The sequence below is a fragment of the Orbicella franksi genome, chromosome 3 (assembly GCF_964199315.1).
Source record: "Orbicella franksi chromosome 3, jaOrbFran1.1, whole genome shotgun sequence".
NCBI classification, from domain to species: domain Eukaryota; kingdom Metazoa; phylum Cnidaria; class Anthozoa; order Scleractinia; family Merulinidae; genus Orbicella; species Orbicella franksi.
Genome location: NC_138147.1, coordinates 27276362 through 27298174, shown reverse-complemented (window position 1 = coordinate 27298174; position 21813 = coordinate 27276362). Strand labels below are relative to the sequence as shown.

The 21813-nt window shown below is 39.4% G+C and overlaps 1 protein-coding gene across 2 annotated transcripts in view; it reads left to right on the top strand.

The window, feature by feature from the left end:
* The window catches only part of LOC145481753 (eukaryotic translation initiation factor 4 gamma 3-like), a 37520-nt gene extending 17237 nt beyond the window's left edge, over positions 1-20283 (top strand). Inside the window, exons 7-28 of one of the 2 annotated variants that reach the window (XM_081460283.1) lie at positions 685-790; positions 1274-1466; positions 1822-1885; positions 2206-2295; positions 3028-3105; positions 5069-5206; positions 5342-5401; positions 10671-10823; positions 11589-11696; positions 12204-12332; positions 12779-13016; positions 13420-13544; positions 13935-14110; positions 14793-14961; positions 15070-15246; positions 15404-15576; positions 16236-16443; positions 16967-17065; positions 17439-17582; positions 18224-18308; positions 18684-18830; positions 19458-20283. In XM_081460283.1, the coding sequence (XP_081316409.1) occupies positions 685-790; positions 1274-1466; positions 1822-1885; positions 2206-2295; positions 3028-3105; positions 5069-5206; positions 5342-5401; positions 10671-10823; positions 11589-11696; positions 12204-12332; positions 12779-13016; positions 13420-13544; positions 13935-14110; positions 14793-14961; positions 15070-15246; positions 15404-15576; positions 16236-16443; positions 16967-17065; positions 17439-17582; positions 18224-18308; positions 18684-18830; positions 19458-19636 (3039 nt within the window). In that variant the 3' untranslated portion in view covers positions 19637-20283. Of the gene's footprint in view, positions 1-684; positions 791-1273; positions 1467-1821; positions 1886-2205; positions 2296-3024; positions 3106-5068; positions 5207-5341; positions 5402-10670; positions 10824-11588; positions 11697-12203; positions 12333-12778; positions 13017-13419; positions 13545-13934; positions 14111-14792; positions 14962-15069; positions 15247-15403; positions 15577-16235; positions 16444-16966; positions 17066-17438; positions 17583-18223; positions 18309-18683; positions 18831-19457 lie in introns of both variants that reach the window. The other variant, XM_081460282.1, reaches the window with a different exon arrangement.
* Positions 20284-21813: the final 1530 nt, after the last annotated feature.

Here is a 21813-nt window from a genome sequence, read left to right as displayed (position 1 = left end):
GCAGAAAGTTTGCGATCTCACCCTCCAAAAAGTTGGAATTTATTATTTTAATTACTTTAAAAGCTTCTAAATTAGTGTCATTTAATAAATAGTGACAAAGAATGGGACAAAAACTTAGTATCTGCGTTGGACGATGAACACGAGGTACTATTAACATCAAACACAAGTAGAATGTTTTTAAACAAACTGATCACTGACAAATTGTAAAGCCTGCAAAACGATAGGATCGCCTTGAAGGTCATCCTTAGCAAAAATCAGAAGAGAATATTATCAGTGTCTGCTGTAGGCCTACTGCATGTAGGTGATTTTTGCCAATCTGCAGGCAATGCAATCTCCAATATTTTTACACATCAGACATCTGCAGTTTTGATCTCGCATCAGTATGATTGGATCAGGAATTACTGGTGAAAATTTCTATCATTGTCGTGGGCACGCCTGTGATTTTTGAAAATTACAGCAATCAGCCCTTAAAAATTGCCCAGTGTGTCACTGGCTTAAATGAAACCTGGTGCAATGTTAGGGGTTTACCTGTTACAGACTAATGTACCATCTTGGGGGAGTAGGTTTAATCCTGTTGGCTTAATGTGTTGGAAACCAGGACAATTTCTGACAGATTGAGCTAGTCTGGCCAGAGTAATGTCAGTAATACAAAAGTTTTGATTGTTTTAACTACTTTGTACATAGGTTCCTGAGGACAGCGAGGAAGCAGCTGCTGAAGAAACGCAACAAAAAGAGGAAGAAGTTAGCGAAGAAGTTCAATCAGAGGATGAGACATGGGAGGATAAAGAAGGTAAGTGGTGAAGAATAAATGACATCGATGGTGTTAGATGCTGCAGTGTGTGGTTGTTGTCATATTCTGTTCTTCTTTAGTTCATAACTTAAAAAGTGCCGTCCCATTATCTTGGATAAGTAGATTTTCCTTCTGGGCAAGTAATTTTTCCTTCTCATTTGCCTGATGGGCAAGAGATCAGACAAATCATCTGCCAAGTAAATCATTAAAAGAGCAAACTAAGACGTGCCCAGGGCAAGCAAAAGTTGAGAGCTACTTGTCCTAAGGGCAAGCTGGAATTCGGGTTTTTTTCCAACCCTGTGTTTAATGAACTTGAGCCTGAATCTTGCTAAAGTTGAAGAAGTAAAATTATTGTGATTTTTTACAACTGATTAATGAACACTAAAGAATGGCAGTGGTGACAATGGCTTAGTCTGCCTATGTTAGGTGTGTTGCACTTTCCCCCAATTTTGTTTCCAACTGTCATTTATTTCCTGTTAACAGAATCAAGTTTTCCAGATCTTGATGGGGAATCAGACATGTCTCGAACAGATGGTGGAAAGCTCACCTATGAGAGAGATTTCCTGTTGCAGTTTCAGACAAATCCCATGTGCATGTTGAAACCTGAAGGCCTACCTGACCTGGAAGTTGTACTTGGCCAACCACGAACCCCATCTAAATCCGGCTATCAACAGAAGTAAAGCAGACAAGACTTTGAGTTCATATAATGATAGAGGGTTTTGTTTATTGCAGTCAGGATAAAGAGTTGTAAAATTGTACCTTGATGCTAGAAGAAATAATTTTTATTGCTAAATTGTGTAGCTACTAAAATTGAGCGAAGGGGAAAGAGCTTTACGCTAACACATCTCTGTACTGATCATAATCCTTTGTATTATAGTTACTGAGAATGTAAGTGACTTGAAAACATAGCAAAAGTTTTGTACTAGTTCTGCATTTGCTCAGTTGTCTAACTACAGCACCATTGGCATACGGCTACCACTGTTGAATTTTTATTGGTCCTAACTTGTGCAACTGTGTTCTCTCTGTTGCAGAATGCCTAAAACTGATGCCGGTGAAAATATGTTTTTGCCTGCGTATCTTCGCCAGAATTCAAGAGTAAGTCACTTGCTAGATTGCTAGATTTTGCATCAGTTGAATGATTATGATGGGGCATTAAATTACCAGCCATGCACTGTTTATTTAAAGAGTTTTTGCACTTGGAAACAGCAAACAACGATCTTAAAAGAGATAGATTTCTTGCTTTTGGATTCCATTACTTCTAGTGAAAGATTATGTAATGATGCTTTGTTACGCACTTCTACTTGTTAAACCATAAGCAAAGTACTACTTTCCCTTTTGTTAGAGTTTTCTGATGTACATGTGTGTTTTCCACAAATTGAGGGGAAAATAAAACATTTTTTCCTTTTCATTTGCAGAATAACTCTTCCAACCAAAGAGCCCGAGGTAACAGAAATGTGCAACCCAAGAAAGTTATTGAACTTGCACCAAAAACTACGGGAAGTGAGGTAAATGCCAACCAATACACGCCAATTTTATAGAATAAGATTGTTTTTTTTGTTTAAGTGGAGAGTTTCTTAGGACATGTAAGAGTAAATTTCTTAGCTAGCTCTATCTGCCGAATTTGGAATGCCAGGTTACAGTGTAAACTGCATTTCTTCTACAGTAACCAGTAGTGAAGGTATGACCCTGTGCCTAATCCATACAGTTTGGAGGGTCTGATAGTCAAGAATTGGTCAAATTGCCTTGAGTGTTCTGCTAGAAAAAGAGTAGAGTGTTTTGACTGTCAGCTGAGAAATGACATGAGATCAGAGATCTGCAAATTTTACTTGTAGCTCAGAAATGGGCTGAAATTTAAACAGATAGCTGAGAAACTGCTGAACAGTTTATTGGTTACAGTGTTTCAGATAAGTGAGGGGTCTTGGGTAAAAAACCTGACAAGATCAGCTACATGACCCAACATATTAATAGAAAATTTATAATGATTTGGTGGGTGCAGTGGGAATTGACCTGTTGGAATTGCTTTTCAACTCGCTATGATCTGGAACCCTGCAGTTACTGAGAGTCCACCACCCCCATCCAGGACCTGAATTAACTAAAGGTCAGTTTAAAAATGACTGCGTCTGTAAATTGGCTAGTCAATTCTGCACAGGGGTGGCTGGTGTAGATTAGAAAGGTTTAATTGTAACTTGATGTCCAAATGATGATGTTGATAATAATTGTTGATTTGTTTGCAGCAGTTGAGAAGAACTGAGAAAAGATGGGTGCGACCAAGTGAGTTAGCCAAAGAAGGTTCTGAAGAGGATCTAAAAACTGAGGTAAGCTCTATTTATCTGGAGTATGCTGTGTTGAACTGTTAAGTTTAATTGCGTTCTACTAATATTACATAATTTTATATGTCCCAAGTTTTACAGTGTTCTTCAGGGCTGTCATTAAGTTTTGAGTCAGCTGTAGCCTTGTTCTCCACACCCATAGCAAACTTGTTACTTTGTGATCCTATCAAGAACAGGCAATTTCACCCATAGCAATGAGTTGAAAATCAAGCATATTCAGCTGTGACAGGTGCTACGGGTTACTGCCTTTTAATGATAGCCCTGTTCTTCAGGGTTTTTAGGAGAGACATCTCATGCATGTAATCAATTCTAACTAAAAGAGTGTTAAAGGAGACAGACAAGTACATTACTAGGAGACTGTTGAGCAATTACATCATTCTTTAGCTAAATAATAATAATAAGTTACAGTACCGATCAGAAGAAACCTAACGGGTACGAGAACGCGAATGGAATGGTTACAGAACGGGTATAGAACGGATACCAAACGGATACCAAACGGATACCAAACGGAAATGGAACATATACAGAATGGTTACAAATCACAAAAATGGGAAAAAGCATTCTCCAGAACGCAAACTATAAGAGAACGTGTCCTTCAGAATGCATGCTAGTAAGTTATGCTATCAGAGTGCTTACCAGGGATTTGGAAACGATGCAACTTTAAATAAAAGTTCGCCCAAGTTTTGTCCAGCTTGGCGATCTTGAGAAAATGGCAGAACAAATTATCTTCTGTATTTTTTTATTTCTTTTTACACTCACTAAGCAAGCATCTTCACTGCATCTCCTTGTCCATTTCGTGTTCATCGTGGCCATTTTGTTTTTGTCAGCAAGCCCAAGTTATATCCACATAAGGAAATGGATGGACAAGTCGAGTTAGACTGGGATTGAAAGGTTTCTGCATGGAAAGAAACAAAACAAAATATTGATGTCTTGGTTGACCTTTATTACGGTGTTGTTCGCCAGCTTTGCGGAAGGATCAGCAAGGATAACGTTCAATCTTAACTGAGCAATGTTCGCCTGTGAAAATAACATCACTAAGTACCACAAAATGCTTGCTTCGGCATTTTGTTAGTACTTTGCACTGCTCGCATCCTCCAGCCAAGTTTCTGCTGCATTCGCCGAAAAGTTTTCGGCGATACTTCAGTGTTGAATCGCACTTAAAGTATTCATGTAAATGTAAGAGCTGAAAGTTCGTCTTTTGCTTGCATTTTTTCATCGATGGCATTAAAAGTGCTTGGCAAGCTGGTTACTTCTTCCTTTCCTCAGGCAATCACACAGACGACTGGTCGCTTTGTATCGTTTCAGAAAAAGACTTACCAACTAGCCTTGAAGTTGCAATACCATCTTCCCATATTGTTCAGGCAACTGGACTCACATTCTCAACACGAAAATTTAAGTTTACTGTTCGTATTCTAGTGTAAGGCGACAGTTTTAACCCATTTCATGATATGCAAATGAGTGTCGCTAATCTTGTAAACAAGTTCTTGGAAACCTTGTTGTTGTGAACGAGTTCCAAGAATACTTAGCTATGGAATGCTAACAAAATGGAAACAGAACAGCACAGAATGGATAGAGAATGGATACGGAACGGATATGGAACGGATACGAAACGGGAACAGAACGGATACAGTATGGATACAGAATGGGAATGGGAACGTGTGTGGAACAGAAACGGAATGCATTCTGTCAAGCGTTCCCTGTCAGGCTTCTCTTGATTGGTACTGTAACTTGGATAAATATGAGGGTTCTTGTAAAGAGACCTTTTCCATTTGAGATTTAGAAGGCCTAATTTTGGGTGTTTGTAAAAAGTTATGCTGTTTTGGTAACAGAATAATGTCAGAGTTATTCTAAGTATTAATTATGTTTTCGGTTTCCTGTTACCGATAACCAACTTAAAATGATATTAGTGCCTATTTTTGTAACTTGTATCAATCTGTTTCCCTTTCAGGAGCTGTACCGTAAAGTTAGGAGTATACTGAACAAGTTGACGCCTCAGAAGTTTCAGACTTTGACACAACAGATCATTGACCTGGATATTGACACAGCAGAAAGATTAGAAGGTGCAATTGATCTGATATTTGAGAAGGTAGGTACGCTTTATAGAAGCAAATTGGATGGGAGGGGAAAAGTTTTCATTTTGGTATGGTTTATGCCATACATAACTGATGTTTTTTTTCTGTGAGTTCACCTACGTGTAACCTTTTGCCTTGATTTGTTGCAGGCCATAGACGAAGCTGCATTTAGTGTAGCTTATGCTAACATGTGCAGATGCCTCATCCCTGTAAGTAATATTTGTTTAACAAATGTGACCCTATTTGGGAAAACCAGGCTTAATGAAAATATCGTTGTAACGTTTTTTCATTTTAACACATTTTCAAACATTGAGAATGCATTGGGTAACATTTTCATTGCATTTTGAAATGTTGGCAATGTTTTCACACTGAAACGAAAGACGTTGAAAACCATTTGAAAATCGTTGAGAAACATTTACAATGTGTTTTCAATCATTGACAACGCATTTCAATGAAACCGCCCAGCATTAAAAAGGGTTGCTATCAGCATTTGAGAGAAAACAGTCATTGGGTGCCCCTGTTCTCAACTTAAAATTTGGGAAATCAATTATTTTTTGTTTATCACGAAATTCTACGAAAGGTTACTACTAAGAGCGAGGAAAATGACACTACTGGACTGAGGTATGTGAGACAGAACATTGCTAATGCTGTGTTTTCACGAGAGAGGTTTACTACGGTTACTGCTTACCAAGGTTTCGTAACTAAACCACAGTTATTAAAGAAGCTGTTTACATGGAACTAATTAACTAAAGTAGGCCTCATATAACGGATGGTTTTAGGTTTTCTTGGAAAGTAAGTGCTGCAATGTTGCACAGAAACATTGGAAAATTATAAAATTTCTGACTTTACCCCAATGCCGAATGCAGGTCGTTGTCAATTTGCAGGCGGTGATGTCGAGCCAAACTCAAGTAAAGCTTTGTAGATGAATAGTGGAAAGAAAATTCTAATATCTCGCTGAGCCTCTTCCCGCAAAAAACCTGAAACGGCATCTGCTGCGGAGCTCTGGCTACATAGATGTTTACTGGTACTTCTTCTTATTCAGGGCCGCTTTAAATTCTAACATTTGCTTTTCTTCTCCATAGACCTCATTATTATGATTTTTTTGCTGTCTCTTTGTGGTAGGTCTTGCGCCTGCCTGTACACTGCTACTAATGATTTGCTACTGATTCTAACAGAAAGGAAATGCTTACGGCACTTGACGATGAAAGGGAAACAGCAGTCCGAGATTTCTTTGTCTAAACATGAGTTAATTGAGCTTTTTTGCCCATTGACTTGAAACCTACTTATACTAGGAGGAAGCTTTGTCTATTTTTCTTTTCTTTACGTGCTGAACGCGTGAACACTTGCCGCCAAGATGTCGGTACAACATCTGCTTTTCCTCGGTTACGGTCAGTTACTGAGCTAAACCATGCCTGAGGCGTTCAACTGTCAACAAACCTAGGTTGGCTTACTTTTGATTTTGCCGCCATTTACCGAGGTCTGTTACTGTGTTTACACAAGTAAAAATTACACTTCAGTAAAGTTGAAACAAAACCAAAGTAAACATCTCTCGTGAAAACACGGGCTAAGTCACTTACATTAGTTTTGCGGTTTGTATCGATAAGCTTTAAGTTTGAAAGGAACATTATGTTTACATTTATGCCCATTCGTGATAAATTATGCCCATATTTGGCAAACTTTTTCTTGTATGAAAATCCGGCAAATGTAATAATAAGGTTTGTCCAGAGATACAGGTGATGATGCTACGAATAAAATAGTCGTGTACGTGTCTGTGAATTCAAACACCTCCCACAATGATCAACAAAATACCTTTCATCACAAAGCAGGTCAATCAAGCATCTTTTTATACTTTATAGTCCTCTTTTGTCATAGTTTAAGCTGCAGGACCTGCAGCCACTGCAATAAATATGTCAATTAGAAATGCATAAAAACGTAGTGATAAGTCATAAGCTACAGGGAAAGGAGACTACTAACAGAACTAAAAGAACGTGATATGTTATGTTTAGGGTTTGTTTTACATTATTTTGGAATTGAATATAATGTATGTTTTCATTTGTACTAAACCGCCATTGCAAGCCGTGTATGGCTAGAGGGCCGTTGCTCGTCAATCAAACATTAAAAAAGCAATGAGAATTCGTGGCCAACACTGGCTACTGAATAATGCTTGCTATGCTTCAAAAGATAATTTACTCAATTCATGAAAAAGTTGTCATCGATAGCCGCTCGTAAATGCACAGTAGATGTCATGTGCAATCAAGCAAAACATCCTGTTCAAAAAATACTCTAAAACTTTAACTTCTTCCAGGCTTCTTAGGCTCCACAATTTTACTAAACTTCACATAATCGCATGCAATGCTACAGGAAACAAAAAGTGTACTAATTATTTTCAAAGTAAAAATCGTGTAGATGGCGATGTATAACGTTACATTATTTTGTACATGCCATGACAAAGTAAACACGACAGTTGATCAATGATTTGTAATCTAAATCACGCGTCATTGCATTGAGCTAATAATTATAAAAAGCATTTTTTGATACCATTCCTCCAAGTGTTGTGAAAAGTTGCCAATGTATTGAAAAACATTACTAGTGCATTCTGGAACATTATCGAACATTGCTTGCATTTTAAGAATTTGTCAAGAAACATTGAAAATGCATTGAGGATCATTCGCCAAACATTAAAATGCATTGACAATGCGTTCAAAATTCATTGAAGTGCAATTCCACATAATTTTCGTTAAGCCTGGTTTTCCCAAATAGGGTCACAAATATGTATTTAAAAATTTTAGAAAATTGTGCTCTAGGTTTCCATCTGTTACGTATGAAGTGACAGTTGGATGTGAAGGGCAAAGGGCAAAGGTTTCAAATTTTTTTAATACAATAAAGACAGTTTGACATTTCTGTGTATGTAAAAGTGATTTGCTTTTTGAAAGTGTGTCCAAGGCAAGCAAACCACATTCTGGTGAGGAATTGCTTACTTGATGTATGCAGATAGAGATTAGAGGAAGTTAAAGCATGTGTATGTTTCAGTGTGAAGTTTTGCAGGGGTATATTTCAAGAGAGCTTTTACTATTGTGAATACCTGGAAATTACCACATTTTGTAAAATAAAGTAGAGCCAAGGGTTTCATTAATGTTTTTGGCAGTAGGATAACTGGTTTTCACTGACAGGCAAAACAACTTTCCTCGGATGGTCAAACTAAGCAGGCAAAATCATCCTCACCAGCAGTCAAGTTGCCCTGTGCCTGGCCTTTAAGTGCACCTAACCCCCCAATTTTTTTTTTGGCCAAAATGAATCTACATGTTCCTTGAAATACTTCTGCGCAAAACTTTTTGGATTCAGTTAAATCCTCGATTTTCTGTGCCCCGAGGAAATCTCGAAAATAGCCCAAAACACTGCCATTTTGTTTCACGACTGAGTTTGAGGAGAATGGGTCCAGCGGCTGTTGTGACGTCTACCCAGGAAGAGCGAATATCTCACGTCCTCTCATTTCCTTCAGGGTGGTGCAATACACATTCGAAAAGTGCACAGAAATCCCTTCCAGAAGTGCTATTGGCTGTTGCAGCAATATCCAAGATCTAAAAAACGATATACTGTACAATTTACTGGTGATGATCGGTCAATGGTACAATAAAGACATAAACGATGGTTGATTTTGTCGAATCAAAACAAGCAAACTGAGTGCATGAGAAACATTGAAAAACTGTCACTGGAATTAGTTCTGCAGACTTTCAAACACTATTTTCAAAATTTTCTGCTTAGAGCCAACCAGCAATTTGTTGAAATACTACCGACAACCTATATCTTCCAGTCCCGCAGTATTTATAACATAGCCGGCAAAGTTGTGTGATCAACCAAGAAGCGTTACAACCAAATATGCTGATGTGCAAATAGGTCGCAACTGTACGCTGTCGACAAACACTTATTTCTCTTTTGATTTAGATGAAAGTCGAAGATTAATCCTTTAGAATTACATGATAACAAAAGTGTTACACTCACAGAGTTTTTTGAAGGTTTGGAAATCAGCAGTGCAACAAACATTCTATGCATTAGTGTTGAAAGTATGACCGCATAACTTTATCTGTGTACTGCTTAGGGAACACATCCTTTTTGCTTATCCAACGAATTTCACTGCAAACTTTGAAAAAAAATTTACACTGGTTATTTGGAGTTAGGACTTAAAACGTATGACAATGTGAAATCGGTAATTGTATGAAATGTTTCCTTCCGCCTTGCATCCCTCAGCTTCAAAAATACAGGTCCAAACAATTCTACGATTTTCAATCGATTGAAGCCAATGTTTTGGAGGTCATCAAGTCTCAAATACTGCAACACTTACATCACTCATAAACATGAAGCATTCCAGAAAGTAAAACACAAACTACAGGGTTCGTACAAGTCCTCGAAAACCTGGAAAGTCCTGGAATTACTGTGGCATTTTCCAGGACTGGAAAGTCCTGGAAAGTCCTGGAAAAGGGCTACTGGTCCTGGAAAGTTCTGGAAATCTGTTAAACTCAAAAGTATTAAATGTATGGCAGACAGTAAGGAGAATTAACATTGAGATCTTGGGAGTGGAAGGGTTAATATGCATTTTAGAGTCCTGGAAAAATCAATCTGAGTCCTGGAAAGGTCCTGGAAAGGTCCTGGAAAAATCGTGGAAATTTGTTTCTGAAAAAGAGTACGAACCCTGAAACTGGATTTAATAGAACAACCATACCTTGACAAAATACATTCTCGCTAAGGACAAATGTAAATGGGCTATAAACATGCATAGGAGTCTTGTGTTTAGATGACAAAATTGCCATCCAAAGCAGTCCTTGAGTTTTCTTTCCTGTTTTTCGTTTTCCTGCTCCTCCACTTCGTATCTGGCTTTCCATTCCTGATATACAAGCAGCTTGTCCACAAAGAACTCTTCCCCATCGTCACTTGAATTATTGCAAATTGTTCTCAAAGCTCTAAGCAGTGAATTTATAGTTGTTGAATGTGCTCAATCGAAGTTTATTTTGGTGTCTTCCGAATCGAAACCTAACTCTGGCTCCAGTGATGAAAAAGAAATGATTCTGAAACAAAACTTGGACGTTTTAGTCCCAAAATATATTGGAACGATTAGTTTTGTTTTCAATTTTCTTGAGCAAATACAGAGAGCTGATTGAGGCGCCATTGTATTTGGTTCTTGGGTAGACGTCATCAGCAACTGCCGCCCCAGACTCCCTGAAACGCGGTCTTGTAACACTTCAGGCCTGACTTTGAAAGGGCATAGAAAATCGAGGATTCAACCAAATTCAAAAATTTTTTCGCCCAAATGCTTCGAATAACAAGTGGGTTCGTTTTAGGGGAAAAAAAAATTGGGGGGGCTAGGTGTGCTTTAAGTAGAACCCATGGTATAGCACCATGTTACAGAAAAGAGTTGCATATACTTGTTCTGTCTGGTGCATTTGAAAATGGCAAACAACTAATGGCTGGAATTTTTTTGTGCAGAAAAAGGTTGTTGTGGAGAAGGATGGGGTGAAAAAAGAAATCACTTTCCGCAAGATTCTGCTGAACAAATGCCAGAAAGAGTTTGAGAAAGAAAAATCTGTGGAGAAGAGAATCCACGACAAGCTGGAAGAACTCTCTAGCAAAGGGCTGAGTGTAAGTTGTTTGATCATAGATGTGAGGGTAATTTTAGCATACAACTGATTACTATCCTCATGAAACCTTCAAGTTAAGTTGTAAGAGCAAAGCAATTAAAAAGTTTGGCTATTTTGTCCATGCCAAATTGATCAGGGAAGGTTATAACTTGTAATTTATGTTAATTGTGAGTCTAACCCTAGGTGGCCCCCATTGCTTAACTCTGTATTCTGGCATTGTGTCTTCATGTAACTATTATAAAATTGTTAGTTCCATAAGTGACCTATGTGTCAAGCCTAGGTGGTCGCTTATGGGAGGTGGTCACTTATGAGAGCTTTGACCATAATGGGTCAAAGTATTTTCCTCATTGGAATATAGTAACTGCCGAGACTTAGCCCATGCGCCAATGCCGAAGCAATGTTTTATTCATGTAAAAGTCAATTTTGAGGGGAAAAATCTGGTTCTTCCCATTGATAAATTTCCGTTTCTAGTACCGGGCAGGAATATGATAAGGTTACAACACCTTATTATCCATTTTTCGCTCCATTATCTGTCAAGTGGTCGATTACAGGAGGTTAACAACACAGGTAAATTTCAAACTTTTAGCCCTAAAAGTGGTCGCAGTTGCTTATGAGAGGTGTTTGTTTACAAGAGGTTCCAAATATAGTGATTTGATTTGGAAACTTTTGGTATTTTAGAAAACTGGTCGCCGAAGAGAGGTGGTCACAACTGGAGGTTCAACTGTATATGTATGTTAAGAATGTATACATGTTTTATGCCCTTTAGGAAGAGGAACTTCAGTTGAAGAAAAATGACCTTCAAGATGAGGAGACCCTTCTCAAACGACGCACGTTAGGAAACATCAGGTTTATTGGTGAACTTTTTAAGCTAAAGGTTAGTCGAGTATGATTAGATGTAATTCTAAACTCCAAAATGCTTTTGAGAATAGAGTTCTGATACATCTTCGCTTGGCCCTCTAGAAGGAAATAATGCACTTCCATGGAGTGCAAAAAAAATTAAACACAGTTTTAGGCTTGCCCTTTGGGGGAGATATAACTGATGTGCTAGCCCAAAACTTGTTCTCACTAGCCCTCAGAGCATTTCTCAGAGGCATGATTAATAAATTTTCAACTTAATTAATAGAACAGTTCCATCTCTTACATTACTTCTCTAATTTGAATTTCCTCAAACATTTCCCCCCCAATACCAGCCCTGGGCTATTGGACACAACTTTGTTTGCAGACATCTTCCTAGTATCCTACCTTATTGTAAAAACATGCTCTTTGATGTAAACCGTCTCAGATTCTCCTTTTTCTTGGTGAAATTTGGGTTAGAGCTCTTTGTTCTCTGGATCACTCACTACTGAAACTTCCTTTACCATGTAATTGTCTGTTTACACAGATGCTGACAGAGAACATCATGCACGACTGTGTAGTGAAGCTGTTGAAGAGTAATGATGAGGAGGCATTTGAATGCTTGTGCAAGTTGCTTGTTACAATTGGAAAAGACCTTGACCATGCAAGAGCCAAGGTGTGCACAGTACTCATAAGTTGTTGTATTCTCCCTGGCATGTCAGGGGTGTCACGTTATCCCAAACCCTTCAGACACTTCTTTTCAAAATTCGTTTTTATGACACCTAAGGGTGATTGCATTGTAGATTTGAGTCTGAAAACTTGATATCATTGGAGGGCAACAGTCCTCTGCTGCTTGGAGCTTTCTGTGTCAGTGCTGTTACACAGCACCTCAGGACAGACTCAGAGTAACTTATGTGTGGAAGGGAGGGACAGGAAACAGAAAGAGCAAGTCAACCAGCATTTGGTTGATTTTAAACTCTACGTGTTACATCATAATACATGTACCCCAACTTAAACTACAGTAGATGGATGTGGGTTTTTTGTTGTTGAAAGATTAAACCTGGTATGCCTGCTGTGCCTACAGTAAGAGGTTAATAAGTAGACTTAACTTTCTATTTCCAGCCAAGGGTTGACCAGTACTTTGCACAAATCAACAAAATAATCACAGCAAGGATAACATCGGCTCGTGTGCGATTCATGATGCAAGACATTGTTGATCTACGGGAAAATGACTGGGTCCCTCGTAGGGAGGATAACAACCCCAAAACTATTGATCAGATCCATAAAGAGGCTGCTGAAAAGGCCAAGAAGACACAGATCATGATTCAGATGGCCAAACAACAGGATAAGAAACTTAGAGGTGGGTTTGACTTCAAGACTGTCAGTGTAAATTTGAGATGAGAGCAGTAACTTGCTTAATTTGGAACATTATTGTAGTCAGCATGGCAGCTTTTCAAAATGCCCCCGATGTTCCACAGTAGGTGACATATCCAGGGCTGTCAACCATAACCCGTCACACCTGTTATGCTCGAGAATGTTTGATGGACCCTTGATGTTGCAGGTGAACTGGCCTGTAGTTGATACAATGCACCCATAAAGTAACGAGTTTGCTACAGGTGTGAAGATCAAGGCTACAGCTGAATCAAAACTTAATGACAGTCCTGATATCATGCATGGGATGCCCATTGAGATTTGACTGGCTTGATGAGTTTTCATGGTTTGTTTTATCTAGTGTACATTGTAACCATGTTTTTACGCTTCAGGAAGTATGGGTGGTCGTGACAGTCCTCGACCAAATGTTGTTCCACCGGGTGATGAAACCTGGACCACTGTGGGCAGAGGGCCAAAAAATGTTAGTGTGGACCCAAAGAAGTTTCAGAACATCAAGGTGATATATTTGTTACAGTATACCAAACGCAGTATTATTCTTTGAGTGTTGTGCTTTTTAATATCCAACAGCAAGAAGAAATTCATGTATGTTGATAATGTGATAGCAGTAATATAATATTTTGTTTACTGCAAAGTATTGAAATGAATTTCATAGTGTTCACGATTGTGTGGTCTCCTTTTTTAGTCCTCAATGAATTTGCAAACATAAAAGAAATGCAAGAGAATTTAAGCAAAAATTGATAAAATCCAGGAATCTGATGCCAATTTAGGTTTCCTGAAATTGCTTGCTCAGAAGGTGAATTCTCCCAAAAAGAAACAAACAGCAAGAAGAATTTGGGTAGTGAGGCTGATGACTTGCAGACTGAAATGGTCCTTTCTGTTTTCCTAGCGCCCTGTTGATTCTGAGAACATCTCACTTGGACCAGGTGGCCGAGGGTATGGAGCATGGGCGAGAGGCAGCAGCGGAGGAACGGGAGCAGTTGGCACTGGGGCTGGTCCATCAGCTGCCGCTTCTGGACTTGTTCCTGGTGCTGCAGCCGATGACAACAGACCTACTGGCAACAGGTGAGAGGTGTCTAGTTACCAAAAGCTGGTGGCTGGTTAATTCACAGATACTTTACACTTATTTGCCCACTTTTATCAGTAACTCAGTAATTTCATTAATCCCTTCTTTCCAGCATATTTTTTTTTCTTGTCACTTCAAAACCTCTGAAAATCGCAGGCAGTTTTTTCATAAAAACCTTTTTTTTTGCTTTGTCTCAAACTTATGTTGCTTGCCGTCTTTCCAAGGTATCCATGTTATCTTATCTATTTAGAACACCATGGTTGCCCTTTACAAAGTTACTGCCTTGTTTTCCTTTCTTTTGTACAAAGTTTGAATGGTGCAAAATGCCTTCAAGTTGACCTCTTTGATGACATGTAACACTGAAGTTGTAGCCCCTGTTAAAATATAAGGTGCTTTATAGATGTTTTCACCCAGAAGAAAATAAATAATAAGCAGCGAACAGGCTGAATATTCTTCAAAATTCTTCAAAGATCAAAATTCTTCAAAAATCAAAGTCAGATTCAAACTTCATGGACTAAACTAGTTATCCCTCAAATGAGATCAAATTTGATCTGCATGACAAGAGAGTGTCCATAACAAGCAACACTCCATTATTATTGTCTGGCTAGGTAATAAATTCATTATCTTATTGTAATTATTTTATTCATTAGTACAAGCCATTAAATTTCTATCTTTTCCCAGATACTCTGCCTTGGCAGGAGAAAGAAAACACTCTGCTCCCGGAAGACAAAACTCCGCTGGCCGGCAAGAACCTCGTAGTCCAATATCTGGAGGTGGGCGTCGTGGACCTTTCCAGGCAGGAGAACGGGAGAAGGCTCTAGAGGCTGCGCGGACAGTAGCACAACCAAAGGTTTGTAGATCTTCCATAAACCTCCAAATTAAACCTGGACTTTGCATGAACATCCTTCCTTGACTTTGCAAGTGATCTTAAACATTGCGTGCTTTCTTTAACTTTCAGCGTAACAACCAAGAGCGTGAAGGAGGAAGGGAATCTCCAAGACTGATCCCAGTAGCAGCTTCACCCGTAGAGGCTGCTTCTGCTTCTGTTTCTCCAACACCTGAACTATCAGAAGAAGCAATGAAAAAGAAGGCGCATGCAATTATCGACGAGTATCTTGACATAAGAGACATGAAGGTGGGTGAGAATGCAGCCTTTTCAGGAGAATTAGACTCTTTGTGGGCAGTCACATAGAACTGTTCCCAAGAGTGTTCATCTTGGAGAGAGTTCACTTTAAACTGTTTTATTCCCTGGAATGCTGAAGTTTAAAATCTCTGTGTTTTTACCTTGTTAGGAGGCAGTGGAGTGTTTCAAAGAACTTCAGTCCCCTTCAACACATCACATCTTTGTGAATCTGGCATTCAACCATACTATGGAGAAAAAAGCTTCAGACAGAAGTGCTACTGGCAGGTTGCTGCATTACTTGCTCCGTGATGGGGCACTTACGCCTGAACAGTATCTCAATGGGTATGTCTGTGATCTGGGTATTGTTTACTCCTTCATCTTTGGTCCTTCATCTGTAATCATTCTGTAATACTAGCAGGTGGTTGTGTCTACTCAGCGTTATCAGTTCTCTCAAATCTCTCTTATCAACAGACCATTTTCAAATAATCTCTAGTCTCTTTCTCAAAGCAAGTCCTGGTGCCAATATTCTCATATAAAAATGAGACTTCAGTAACATTCAAATCAAACTCATTGTCATATGAGTGATTGTGCAACAGGTCTCACTTGGATAGAGTGGCAATGAGCAATTCGGAAATGGGCTATGACAGAATGATGTGTTGGCATCATGTTAGTGATGTGCACAGACTCATTCTTATTAAATAGCAGACAAGAAGAATCTCTGTAGTTAAGCAAAATACCACAATTATATCCTTGTAAGGATCCATAGCTCAGGGAATGGGAAAAGTCTGATTGACAATAAGATTGCTGACAACAGTTTCCAACACTTTTCAGCAGTTATACTTTGATGGATTAATACTACATGAACTACACTTTCTTGAGAGACAGGGCAATATTAGTATCACACAAATGCCCAATCACTGTTAAACAAATTTTTGAAAAATTTAAGGTGGTTGCAGAATTCATTTCACCCTAATTATTTCTTTTTTATGATCTCTTTTCAGTGTTGAACAGATATTTACATTTGCTGAAGACCTAGAAATTGACATTCCGCAGTTGTGGAAATACATTGCAGAACTCATGGGACCAACAGCATTTGATGGCAATCTTGATCTTGATGAACTATTTTCTCAACGGGTGTTGAAATATGTATCGAAAAACAAAGCTGCCAAACTCTTTGCGCACATGTTGCAGACTGCCACCAATGAGTCGGTAAGTTCTGTTACATGTGGGTGGTTCATTTTATGAGAAATTGCGGGGCAACATAGCAATACCCACTGCACTTGCTTTGTTCAGGAGGCATTGTTTTGTTGTTGTTTATCATTATTTTTGGTTCTTGTGTACTGATTAACAGGGTCACAAGCTCAAAACTGTGGCCTTGTCATGTCTAGAGAACCGTCATCCTGAAATTGAGTGGTTAAGTCAACTTTTCCATTAAAACAAGGACTATAGTGTTTATCATATCGTTTTTGTTGGATGACAGGAGTTAGAAAATGTATTGTGATTTGTAGATCACTTTCAATTCCAATATTGCTGTTGTGAGTTTGTATGTGGGATGTTACCTGTCTTCCTTCAGTTTTTGTTAACAGATGAAAGAACTACTGTTAAGGCAAAGAGTTAAGGATTTCACAGTTTTCTTCTGGCCTGTCACTGAAGGTTCTTATTGTTGTTGTTATTAATAAAAGAAGCATAGTTAGATGAGTAAAGTTCTTACTTTTCTTCCGTCTGTATCTAGAGCCGTGAAGATGTATCTGCCATTTTGAGTAGATATCGTCTGAGGTTAAACACCTTCTTTGAAACTGAGGAAGAAGCTGTTAAATTTGCCAAGGACAAGGTACAGAACAACTAACTTTGTGTTTTAATGTTAATGTGAATCTTTCATTTCATGTTATCTGATGTGCTATTGAACCAAGGGGTGTATTTGGGCGAAGGTAAGGGGCCAGTCTTGTTATCTGGAGGTCACGGGAGCTATCCTGCTACGAGATGCAATATTGTTATTCGTTATGCTGTTGCAAGGATGTAGCTAAGAGCCGGCTACTGACCAATTTCACCAGCTGAAAGAGAGCAAATTACACTGTAAAACCAAGACTTTGGGTACTTTGGAAGGTGCAGAGGTGCAACTGAGCTTGTTCATGGGCTTTGTTACCTTCCTGTTGTTTCATCATTTATACTGGAAATTATTATTTCGTCTTTCCTTTCGCTTGTAGAATATTGAATTTGCCCTTGGACAGCATAATTCATCGCAGCCCACTGGCTCAACAGGGCAACACTCCGCTAGAATACAGGAAGAACTTAGGACTCTCGTATTAAAGAGGAAAGCCAGGAACGAAGACGTGTTCGAATGGATCGATGTTAGTGGAAATTTGAGATTAATTTATAACCTATTTTGAGTAGGTTCAATTATTAGCCCCTGTTTGGGAAATGAGCCACCGTTTCCCCCTCTTCCCCTCTCCCCCTCTTCCTCTCTCCCCCTCTCCCCCTCTCCCCCTCTCCCCCTCCCCCCCCTCCCCCCCCCTCCCCCACCTGAGGAATGTAGACCAGAGTCAAGACTGGAAGAAAGCAAGGCTAATTTGAGTTGCTTTTGAAGATGATTCTTTACCTTTGATTAAGATCTTTACAAAGCATGTTGGCTTAATAAAATGGATGGTGACCTACAGTAAGGTGGATGTATGTCCTCATACATGTACGATGACATACTGTGGGGACATGAAGGGAAAGTAAGGATGGTGTATTGGTGAGAACTCTCGCCTTCCATTATGGTAGCCCAGTTATGAACCCTTAATAGTTAACCTAGAGTCACGTGCAAGTTGATTGTATTGTAAAAAACAGCACCTCAAAGTCTTAATTCAGTTTGGAAACAATTATTTAGACAAACGGCCATTCCTTGGTTATGTCACTGCTAGCTCCTATTTATTTTATTTTATTGACATAAAAATACATCAGTCCTAGTGTACAAAGGTGTTACGTAATTCTGTTTAACTTTGTTTCTTAGAAAAACGTTTCTCCGGCTGACACTAAGGAGTCCTCATTTATTAGAGCTCTTGTAACAGTTGTTTGTGAAGACACAATGGACAGAGGTAATTATTAAGCCACTGCAAGCTGGCTGAAATATCTCCAGCAAACAAGAACTTGGGAATCATTTTGAAGGAATCCTGGTCAAAATACCCAGCTGAGCTTGTTCATGAACCAGCTTGGTTTGTTTTACTTAGCTACATCCTGCACTGTATTGCTGTAAGAAACTAGTGACACATGTTCATAGGAGTTCTACAATCTTTTGAACGTGTCAAATTATTTCCTTTTCCAGCTCTTCTACATCACTCAGACTATTGTAGCTCATGTTTCTTTTTGTTCTTGTCGTACGAGAAAAAAATATTTGGTGTCATTTGGTTGTGTAACTGATTCAAATTCAAATTATCTTTAACTGGTGTGTTTTTCTTCGTCTTCTTCAAAAGAAGAGGGAGGCCAGTGCAAATGCAATATCAATCACCTGAAGGAAAGGAAAAATCTACTCCAAAAGTACATAGACGATGATACCAGTCGAGAACTCCAAGCTCTTTACGCAGTGCAGGCACTCTTTGTTCAGCTGGATCACCCACCAGGTAAGGTTTGTTGTTGAATCAAGGGCTAATGTTGTTATTTTCTATGTAATGATTTATGTACTCTTTGAAGTTGCCCTGGCATTCGTTCTTAGTGTTGTAATTCCAAAATTGCCTCGTTGAAGTGAGAGTCCACAACGAAACGTCTTTCTGTCAGGTTCTCAATGGCCAGTTCCCCCTCTAAGACACACCTGCAGGGAATTATGGTAGTTGTATTCGTCAAAGCAAATATCCAGTTCAAGGAGATAAACACAACTACACTGATTCCCTGCAGGTGCATATCATAGAGGGAATTAGCCACTAAGGCGCGATCCTTTTACATATACATACAGTACATGTAGTTTTTGCCGAATTGCATTTTGTTATGATACTTCATGATTCTTTTCTGTGGCAAAAATCTCATTTGATGAATAACGAATCGCTCTACTTGTTTTGGTGGAAGACATGGCCTTTTAATGGTTAGGACCTCCGGATTGAATTGTCTGCATTCAAGCCCTAATAAGTGCCATTGTGTTGTGTTGTGGGCACAACATTTTACCTCACAGTGCCTTTCTCCACCTACAGTAGGTATATTGGTCCCTCGCAAAGTATACCTTACCTTTACCCTCTTGCTTTGAATCTCTCTCCCAGGTTTCATCAAGTCGTACTTTGACAGTTTGTATGACGAGGAGATCATCACAGAAGAATCTTTCAACGCCTGGGAAAGCAGCTCCCAAGAGGAGCCAGGAAAGGGCGTGGCCATAACCGCCAGTTCAGAATTCTTCCGCTGGCTTGGAAGCGCCGCTGAGGAGCCTGGGGAAGAGAGTTGACCTCCACGCCTACTGCAAGATGAATTTATCTAAAGAATTGGAGCTGGTGAATTGAAATTATCAAGATATGCTTTAGAACGTCTGCCGTGCAATGCGCGGAGACAATTTAAGAAGAGACCAGGGAATCAGTGGTAACGAATTTCGCCGGCGAACTCAATTAATAGAGCGAGAGAGAAGCTGGAATCTTCAAGCTTCCGAGAACTCTTCTGCGAGGAAATATTTATATACGACTCTGACGGGTCCTTCATGTAAGGATCGCCAAGAGTCCTCTGCAATTCAACGTGACACTTGGGTCGGTTTTCGGTCTCAGTGCAGTTCTTGCTGATATGCGAGAGACAGGAATCAATCACAAACGCGCGCTTTTCTGTTTGCATTTCACGTCTGCTTCGTTACTGACAAGTCGAATTTGTGGTCATTCCAAGCAGATGAACTACAAGCCAATGGTGGTTATAAAATAATTGAGGTTTCTTGTCCGCTAATGAGTGTCGGACATCCCAGTCTGCTGTAGACTTGTAGACTGTAAATACGAAAGAACAAGACTGTAATAATTATTGTGGAACGAAAAAGAAAAGCAAAGAATCCATATTTTGTGCCTCAGAAAGGAAATTAATAAATTAATGTTTGAATGAATTATCTTATTGACTACAGTGACTTGAGGTGGTTGTGAATTTGAACCCGAGGGAAGTTCTCGGAGTGTCCTTCAAGTGTTTAAAGGAGCTACGCCACGGTTTGCGCATCTTGAAAAGTTGAGCCTAAATTTGTCAAGTTCGTCGTTTGCAATCCGTGTCAATCTTCTTCATCCTTAACCATCCTTGTTCCTTTGTGGCTTATCACTATCTCTGTGGTGTTTTCCTATCTTGGAAAACTTATTTCAGGGTTTTTTCATTTTTTTCATTTTAATGGTTATTTGTACGTGGCCCAAATAACTCAAAACACCGTGTGACTGAGCTCCTTTAAACTGTGAGCAAATTCCCAAGAGTGAGTTATTAACACTTCTGTCCCTGTGGGTCGGGTGGCAGCTCGCATGTATTACATGAACGTCTCGATACTCTTAGAGAGAGTAATTAGACAAGCAACAGCAACTATGCCCTTAGCCTTAAAACCTCCACTATGACGACAGATAGATTTACAAACTTGCTAGAGCTGCTGCTTTTCGGACGAGTCCCTACAAAATCAATGTATTTTTCAGCTGTTCAGGAGGTTGAATTAGAGAGGAGACAACCTAAAAATAAAGTCCCATGTCCGGGACTTCGAAAAGCATGCTGGAGAAAACAAGCAGAATGGTGCAAAACCTGGGGTCGACCAATCCCTACCATATTTATGCAGGGCACAGGTCTTATTAAGCCAGAAACTAAGGTACCTAGGGCGGGGATCTTATCGCTCTTTTTGTCGCCTTTTTCCGGTGGAAGAGGAAAATAGCGGTTAAGGCTTTTAGCCAGCGTTTCGCTAGTGAGGACGCCAACGACGAAAGCGCAGACACTGCAACGGACGCGCACAACACGAACAATAAAAGGTTTTGTTGTTGTGCTTGTGCTTATGTCGGTGAAAACGCGGTGCTTCACGCTGTAAGCATGTGCCAAGAGACCTGGTCCCTTGTATAAGCGAAAGCCCGCCATCTTGTTCAAACTGAGGCAATTATCCATTGTACGCTTGCCTACGTGCTTATGTTGTGGACGTCCTCACTACCGTTATGATTATGCGTCGCAGTGAAAACCAGGCTTTGAGCTTCTTTGCTCGTTGAGGAAAAAAAGTCCTTTAAAGTCAAGATTGTGATATTACACGTAATGAAATCTCTTTTTGAATGAGTTCACTATTGAACTGAGGCCCCTCGACCACATAAATGCGTTTTTAAAAGTGTCCGTAAACGAAGCAAAATATTTTCGCCTACGCTAGCGTTTTGGGTTTTGTTTTCACCTGTCCACACTATGCGTTTCGTATGAAAACGCATACTTTTTGATACACGTTTTAGCCTATTGTCCACACTAAAACGCCCGAAAACGCTGATGGAAATGACAGAATTTGACGCTTTTTTCGGTCCGTTTTCACCTATCAACGCCAGAAACAAAGCGAACGCGTTTTCAAAAGGCTTCACTTTTCAAATCGTCTTCGAAAGCCTCCGTTTTCGTAAGTCCTCAATTGTGCTCACTCTATCAAACAGGGTTACAGAAAAGTCAATG